This window comes from Artibeus jamaicensis, unplaced genomic scaffold (genome assembly GCF_021234435.1).
Source record: "Artibeus jamaicensis isolate MK-2021 breed Jamaican fruit bat unplaced genomic scaffold, CSHL_Jam_final scaffold_614, whole genome shotgun sequence".
NCBI lineage: Eukaryota > Metazoa > Chordata > Mammalia > Chiroptera > Phyllostomidae > Artibeus > Artibeus jamaicensis.
The window spans coordinates 5,598,319-5,607,068 of NW_026522050.1; the positions used below are offsets into that span (position 1 = coordinate 5,598,319).

General features: G+C 36.4%; 2 protein-coding genes across 2 annotated transcripts; both read right to left on the reverse strand.

The window, feature by feature from the left end:
- Positions 1-262: 262 nt before the first annotated feature.
- LOC128626521 (olfactory receptor 5B3-like) lies at positions 263-1,201 on the reverse strand. The gene has a single exon (XM_053659184.1). The coding sequence runs from the start codon at positions 1,199-1,201 to the stop codon at positions 263-265; it is 939 nt and encodes a 312-aa protein (XP_053515159.1).
- A 6,302-nt stretch (positions 1,202-7,503) lies between these two features.
- LOC119062343 (olfactory receptor 5B2-like) lies at positions 7,504-8,448 on the reverse strand. Its single transcript, XM_037163305.2, has one exon. It carries the CDS (start codon positions 8,446-8,448, stop codon positions 7,504-7,506), a length of 945 nt encoding a protein of 314 aa, XP_037019200.2.
- Between the last annotated feature and the right edge of the window lie 302 nt (positions 8,449-8,750).

Genomic DNA, 8,750 nt, shown 5'->3' on the forward strand with positions numbered 1-8,750 from the left:
ACTTTGTTCATAGTCTTCTTTCTGGTTGTATTTTATGTGTATTTGCATTGATGTGGTAGAAAAACATGCATGTTGGATGAGTGAATAAAGACAAGTGAACCCCAAGACATCTTAGCCTTTTCTGTATAGAAACATTTCTGGGCATAACGTGTCTCATTTTTAGGACAGAAGACTTTGGAATGGGCAAGGATACTACTTTGGGACCTTAATTTTACTGTGGCCATAACAAAAAAAGGTTACTATACATCACACAATGGTCAAATCATAATCCTAAAAACAGTTTTGCCTCTAAGACAACCTTCATGAGTGCACTCTTAACCTCCTTGTTCCTCAGGCTGTAGACCAGGGGGTTCAGCATGGGTATGACCATAGTATAGAACACAGATGAAATTTTGTCTGTGTCCATGGAATGGCTGGAGCTGGGCTGTAAGTACATGAAGATGACAGTCCCATAGAAGATGGTGACTGCAGTGAAGTGGGAGGCACAGGTGGTCAGAGCCTTCTGATACCCTGAGGATGAGTGCATTTTCAGGATGGTGATAAATATAAATACGTAGGAAATCAAGATAACCAGAAGTGCAAAAGAGACATTGAAGCTTGCTGCATAAAGAAGAGCCATTTCACTAACATGTCTATCAGAGCAAGAGAGAACCATGACTGCTGGAACATCACAGAAAAAGTGATGGACCTCATTGGACTCACAGAAACTGAGGCTGAAGGTGTCCCCAATGTGGATGGAGGCATTCAGAAACCCACAAACATAAGAACCTATGGCCAGAAAGGCACACAGATCTGTTGTCATGGTGGTGGTGTAATGCAGGGGTTTGCACACTGCCACATAGCGATCATATGCCATGCAGGTCAAGAGGTAATTTTCCACAGTGGCGAAGGCTACAAAAATGAACATCTGAGCAGCACATGCACTGTAGGAGATGACCTTGTGTCCTAGAAGAAATCCAGCCATGACTTTGGGAGTGACAGCTGAAGAGTAACACAAATCCACCAGAGACAGGTTACTGAGGAAAAAGTACATGGGAGTGTGCAGACAAGAGTCCAAGAGAATCAACGCCATAATTCCCAAATTCCCAATCAGTGTGATGAGGTAGATGACAGTGAACATGATAAACAGGGGCACCTGCAGCTCTGGGTTATTGGTTAGTCCAAGGAGGATGAACTCAGTCACTTCCGTAGTGTTCTCCATCAATGAGGAGAATCACAAAATGCTAGGTGGCTAGGAGAACAATGAAACAGTGACAAAGACACTTAAATCGAGTAGTGTACATGCAACAACATGTATTATTTTGTTATAGCAACAACATGTATTTCAAGATTCCCAAGATAAAATATGGGCTTCATAACCAAACAAAGTGCATTAATTATGTATCTGTTTACATGTTATTGAATCTGAAGGATCTTTGTAAAAAGTCGCTTCATTTTTCAAGTTCATCAGTTTGTAAATTGAGATATAGAAAATTAAATAAGTTGGATGAATGGATATCCAGAGTGAATGTACCTGTCAATCAACTTTTCCAAAGCCTAGTGAAAGCATATACTTGCATGCTGCTCATCTATCAGAAACAACTTGAGACAATTTAACAGTATATACATTATGTCCTCTTAAGAATATTATGTCTATTTTGTTATTACATTCATTTAAATTAGGATGCACAGGAGGCTGAGTGATTTTTTTATATCCAAACACGAGTTAATTGACAAGCCATGCTATGGATCCAGGCTGACCCTTGAATCCACACTGAGTGGTTCCTAAGTCTGATGGTCTTAATTGCATTTAAATCAAATTGAATTCTACTCCATGTACAGGTAATTCTCATCACCTTTGGTTTAAAGTCAGTGCTCAGAGTTCATAGTGTCGTAATTGAGAGATTTATATAGTAGGAACATACACAACCAAGAGATGCAATTCTGAAGACAAGGCAAAGCATCTGGTACAGACCTTGGACTCTGGGCTGAGGTGTGTAGTAGCTCAACTATTTGCTACCGAGAAATCATTAATCCTAACTTAACTTACCTGAACCTTATATACTCACATGCAAAATTAAGACAGTAATAAGACCTACTTTATTTATACTGATATTGTGAGAATTAAAAAGGTAGTATATTCAAAAAACAACAAAACTCTGGGTTCGGCCCAGTCTGATATGTGCTACCTATAATATTATTGTTAGGATGGTATGATTGTCTTTATGTTCAGTTTAGGAGAAATGGTTGGTGATCTGTATGTAGTTCTTCAAGTGTGCAAGGGGTTTAAAGTCTTAAAGCCTTTCTCTTCAGTTTGCTTATTCTCACATCCTGGTGCCAGTGAGATTTTTTATGTCTCCAGTTTCTCCAGTTCCTTGCTTCACTCATAGGACTGTCTACTTTAGCAATTCCATGTAAGCCATTATTTTGCTTAATTCTTCTTTGAACGCCATGTTTGAGCTTGAAATAATCTCTCTTTTATAAACTCATTTTTTTTCTGTTACTTTCATCTCATAGCAGAGTCACAAAATTCAGGGTAGAACTTGTTTAAGGGCTGTCTTTAGCCTACAGATCTATTTTGATGGCAAATACTGTGTTGTAAAATATTTTATTTCAGTCTGTTTTGTGTAGAAACAGTATTTTAAATCTTTTTATATCAATTTAAAAGGTATCCAGGTTATGCTAATTACTAATATCTTTGTCTAAAATTTTTTAAAAAGTCTTCTTTTCAAAAACTTTATTAAATTCATTGGGGTGGCCCTGGCTGGTGTAGCTCAGTGGATTGAGCGCCGACCTGTGATGCAAAGGGTTGGGATGATATTTCCAGTCAGGGTACATGCCTAGGTGCAGACCAGTTCCCAGTGGGGGACACATGTGAGGCAACCACACCTTGATATTTCTCTCCCTCTCTCCTTCCCTTCCCCTCTCTCTGAAAATAAATAAATAAAATATTTAAAATTTTTTAATTGGAGTGACACTAGTTAATGAAATGTATAGGTTTCAAGTGTACAATTCTATAATGCATCATCTATATATTGCATCGTGCATTTACCACCCAAAGTCAAGACTTTCTCTATCTATTATCTAGCTATAACTTCTTTTACTATTTTCTACCACCTCCTAAAACTTTTGCAACTTCATTTTTCAAGCCTATCCCAAAATGACATTATATTTGCCAACCTTAACACACATACCACTTTTATCATATAGTATGTTCTATGATTAATAAGGCTTTATAAGTGTATGTGTGTGTGTGTGTGTGTGTGTGTGTGTGCAAGGTAGGCAGAATTATTATTCCTACTTTACCAGCAAGGAAATTGAGCGATTGGGAAGTTCTAGAGTGCTCTCGAATTACACAGCTTGTAGAAGAAAGAGGCAAGATTCAAAAGTTAAATTCAAGTTTTATCTAATCAAAAGACTATGTTTGTAGCCATTCACTGTCTGCTTATGCAGATGAGCTAGTAATAAGGAGCATGAGATTACAGACAAAAGTTTATATGTAGTCTGGGTCTAATTCATCCATACTAGGCACTTTTGTAGCTTAAAAATCATTTCACTCTTTTGCTTTGTTTATTTCTTAGTTTTTTCTTATTTTATTTTATATTTAATGTTTTATTTTTCAATTATATTTTAAATTGTAAAGTATATCATTCTCTCTTTTTTTTTTTTACCTCCAGTGAGGCAGAGAACATTTGCTGAACAAAGTAAAATTATCACTAGATCAATCACAGAATCATCTCTGTTATTTTTTTGGTTTATATCCTTAGGAAAGCAGAAAGATGTTCCTAAGTCTCAGCAAACTCCCTACTGATGGAAATTTTGATGTTTATACTCCAGTCTTACCTTAGTATTTTAGGAAAAAATTGGAAATATATCTTTTGCTTTTGAATAATTCAACGTATAGCTCTCGTACTTGCATGAATGACATTTTATAAAAATGTTCATAGAATATAAATGCTTACCTGTGTGCTGGGAGAGAAAAATAGTCAATTCTGAATAGTGAGTCTGAAATCAGGATATCAGTGTAGAATATGCATGAATACCATTAGAGTTAATGTCTCTCAGGTAGCGGTCATAAGGTTCCAAAATCGCTAAGGCAGGAAACCTACCATGCATTCTCCCTCTGTCCTTAGCAGAGTCACTTACCTCCTCATTGTAAAATAAACACAATAATATTACCTCTGTCTGCAAATTCACAGAACTGTGTCTGTAAACAACAAATGAGAGAAAACCTATAAAACACCTTACTAAGAAACTCTTATTTTAAAGTCAATCCACGTAATTTGTATCTTATGGTGCTTTTCCTGACTATGATCACAGGCTCATACCCAATCCCAGGGTAAGGCCTCTTACCTTTTGCCTAGGTTAAGGCATACTAACAAGTGTTAACATTCAGATGAATAAATGATCACCAGATGGGTTCAGTGTGTGTGGATGGTGCATCTAAAAAGATGTCACATTGAGTCATGTTGGGATTTCCAAAGCCAGTGCATGGGGATGTGGAATTATAGAGAGAGGGAGCACTCTGGGAATTTCCCCTGTGAGAGCATCTATAGCCACTCTTCCCACTTTCCCAGGAGACAAGCAATTAAACTGCCCATGGGGACATGCTGGTTATTTTCATTGTTTTTTACACGTGTGTTTTTCTCTTGTTTTTTCTATCTTTTTTTTATCAATTTATAACTAACGCATAATTTACATACTGGAATATCCACAATTTCATGTATAGTTCTAAGAATTTTGTCCAGTTGGTATTCAAGTAACCACTAGCACTTACACGAACAAATTCCTATGATTTTTGCTAAAACTTTTCTCCCATCCACTGCCAATCACAAGCAGTGAACAATTTTGTCCAACTAATTTTGCATTTGTAAGAATGTCCTTAACTGTAATCCTAGAGTAAGTACTCTTTGAGTCTGTCTTTGACTTAGCATTTGAGGTCCATCCACAGTATTACCTGTTTCATAGTGAAATATTTTTATTGCAGCACTATTCTTTTATATCGATATTACAATTCATTTATCTTATTCCTCAGCTCCCACCATCTCTCCCACCTAAAGCAGGAGGAGAAAAATGGAGAAACACTTGTTAAATTCCCCATACAGAAGCACAGGCTCACTAACACATTGAGACCTGATTACAAGATTATACACTGTTTCCTCTCCCCCACACCACACACCACATTACTTGAAGACTATTTACAGGAGTTACTTTTACTTGGTACATCATAACTACATATTCTGAAAGAAAATTAGAGGGCATACCAAAAAGAAGAAACACAATTTGAAGAGACATTTGAAGTAGACTTCATAAGGACATTAGAATTATTCACACCAGGAATTTAAAATAACTATGATTAATATGCTAAGCGCTGTAACTGATAAAGTAGACAGCATGCGAGGACAGATGGGCAATGTAACCAAAGAGCTAGAAATCACATTAAAGAAGTGCTAGCCTGACACTACTAAACTTACACTCTTATTATAAAGCTACATAATCAAGACAATGTGATATTGGTGAAAGAATATGTGCATAGATCAGTGGACTAGAACAGAGCTAAAAAATAGACCTATATAAGAATGGTCAACTGAAGTTTGACAAAGGAGCAAAGCTGTGCAATAAATTAGCACCACTGCTTTTCAATAAATGATGCTGGACAACTGGATGTCCACATGCAAAAAAAAAAAAGCTTATCTACACACAAACCTCACATGCTTCATAAACACTAACTTAAAAAATGTATCATAGACCTAAAAGTAAATTATAAAACTATAAAACAGGTAAAAAAATCTAGACGATCTTTGATATGGTGATGACTTTATAGATACAACACCAAAGGCACAATGTATGAAAGAAATAATTAATAATTTAGACTTCATTAATATTAAAAAGTTCTCTGTGGAAAAACACAATCAAGTGAATAGGAAAACAAGCCTCAAACTTGGAGAAAATATTTGCAAATGACATATCTGATAATGGACTGTCATCTTTAATACACAAAGAACTCTTAAAACTTAACAATAAAAAACAAACAAACAACTTGGTACAAAACAGGACCGAGACTGTAACAAATACTTCACCAAAGAAGATATACAGAAGACAAATAAGAATTTAAAAAGCTTACCCACATTATATTCCCCCTGATCACAGAAATGCAAATTAAAACAACAATAGATATTACTATATACCTACTACATGTCCAAAATTCAGAACACTGGCAATACCATATACTGGTGAGGATGTGCAACAAAAGGAATTTTCATTCATTATTGGTGGGAATGCAAAATGGAACCACCACATTGGAAGACAGTTGGAGGTTTCTTGAAAAACTAGCCATACTCTTATCATAGAACCCAGCAATCATTTTCCTTGGTATTTACCCAAATGAACTGAAAATTTACATTTATACAAAAACCTGAAGGTGAATGTTTACAGCACCTTTCTTCATAATCTCCCAAACTGGAGGCAATCAAGATGTTCTTCATTGGATCAATGGATAAATAAACTGTGGTACAATTATTTAGTACTAAAAAGAAAGGATCTATCAAGTCATGAAAACACACAGAGGAACTTTAAATGTTGATTCCTATATGAGAGAAACCAATCCTAGAAGCCTACATACTGTATGATTCCGACTACATGACATTCTGGTAAAGGTAAAACTACAGACACGGCCAAAAGGTCATTAGTTGCCAAGGGTTTGGGGAGCAAAGGCTGACTAGATGGAACATAGAGAATGTTTACAGCAGTGAAAATACTCTGTGTGACATTATACTGATAGATTCAATTCATTACACATTTATTCAAAACCATAGCATGTACAAAACCAAGAAACAACCATGAGGTTAGCTAAGAAATTTGTGTCATTGTTACATTCTTTTGTAAACTGTAATGTGAACATGATTCTACAAAATGACTCAGTCAAGACAGAAACGTTAATTCATTTAGGATATGATATTTATATGTTTCTCAATAAAACATGCCAAAAGAGGACATACTTTTATTTCAAAGTACATGATTCTTTTCTCCTATTCAGAACCTTAGAGTTGTTATTCAACAAAAAAATAATTGACTGCACAAAACTTATGTATAATATTTTCATTAACTTCTCAAGTTATTTTAATTAAAAACTAGTAACACTCTGTTTACCTCTGACAAATTTCCTACCCCAATGTGAGTGCCCACATGGTGCACAAATGTGTGCTCTTGTTCATCAGCTCATTTGTGCCCCCGTTTAACATGTATGTTTGCATTGGCATGTGGTAGAGAAAATGTAAGTGGAACAAGTAAACAAATCAAATACTAGTAATATTTGACAAGCAAGTCCCAAAATTGCAAATGCTTTCCCTTAACCATCCCCATTCAGGTATTATATTTCTGAATATATTTTCTTTTACTAGACAAAAACTTTTGAAAAGATAAGGATGTCATCTCAGGAACTAAAGGCAATGAGGCTTCGAAAGTAAGTTATTGGTGGAAAAAGTCTGAGAGACATTAAACAATGTTATTGTGCATACTGCAAGGTCAAAATCCCAACCCTGTCGTAAAATGTGTCTTCTCAACCACCTTCTTGAATGCACTCTTGACCTCCTTGTTCCTCAGGCTGTAGACCACTGGGTTCAGCATAGGGATGACCATAGAATAGAACACAGAAGCTGTTCTGTCTGTGTCCATGGAATGATTGGAGCTGGGCTGTAAGTACATAAAGATGACTGTTCCATAGAATATGGAAACTGTAGTGAGGTGAGATGCACAAGTAGACAAAGCCTTCTGGTGCCCCTGAGCTGAGTGCATCTTCAAAACAGTAACCATTATTAATAGGTAAGAAATTAATATAACCAGGAGAGCAAAGAAGACATTAAAGCTTGCCAGAAAAATAAGAAACACTTCACTCATGTGTGTATCTGAGCAAGAGAGAGCCATGACAGCTGGAACATCACAGAAAAAGTGATGAACCATATTAGACTTACAAAAGACAAGGGTGACTATGTGCCCAACTGGGAAAGAAGCATTGAGGAATCCACAGATATAGGAGCCTATGATCAGACGTGCACACACACTTGTCGTCATGGTGGTGGTGTAATGGAGGGGTTTACATACTGCTGCACAGCGGTCATAGGCCATGGATGCCAAGAGGTAATTTTCCACAGTGGCAAAGGCTACTAAAAAGAACATCTGAGCAGCACATGCATTGTAGGAGATGACCTTACTGCCTATAAGTAACCCAGCCATGGCTTTGGGAGTGACAGCCGAGGAGTAAGCAAAATCCACCAGAGACAGGTTACTGAGGAAAAAGTACATGGGAGTGTGCAGATGAGAGTCCAAGAGAATCAACACGATCATCCCTAGGTTCTCAACCGCACTGATGAGATAGATGAGAGTGAACATGATAAAGAGGGGGACCTGGAGTTCTGGGGCATTGGTTAGTCCAAGGAGGATGAAGTGTGTTACTTCCGTCCTGTTCTCCATCAGTGCTGTTTGGGAATCATGAGATGTCCTGAAACAGTGAGAAAAAAAAAAAAAACATTGACCAGAAAAAAGAAAATTGTAGTGAAATTAAAATGTATAAATACCATGTGCATTATTTCATTAATAATATGTACTTCAAAATTATCTTGATCTAACATTAAGAGCTTTACATATAAATGTGTGTATACAACAGGTAGTATTGTTATTTTTATTTTACCATAAAAATTAAGAATCTGAGAGTTTCAGTAATATTCTGCAGTTACGCAACTGGCATGAAGAAGATTCAAGACTCAAGGCTGAAA

Excerpts from the sequence above, each read along its gene's own strand:
- LOC128626521 (XM_053659184.1), bottom strand. The coding sequence starts at position 1,201 with ATGGAGAACACTACGGAAGTGACTGAGTTCATCCTCCTTGGACTAACC.
- LOC119062343 (XM_037163305.2), bottom strand. The coding sequence starts at position 8,448 with ATGGAGAACAGGACGGAAGTAACACACTTCATCCTCCTTGGACTAACC.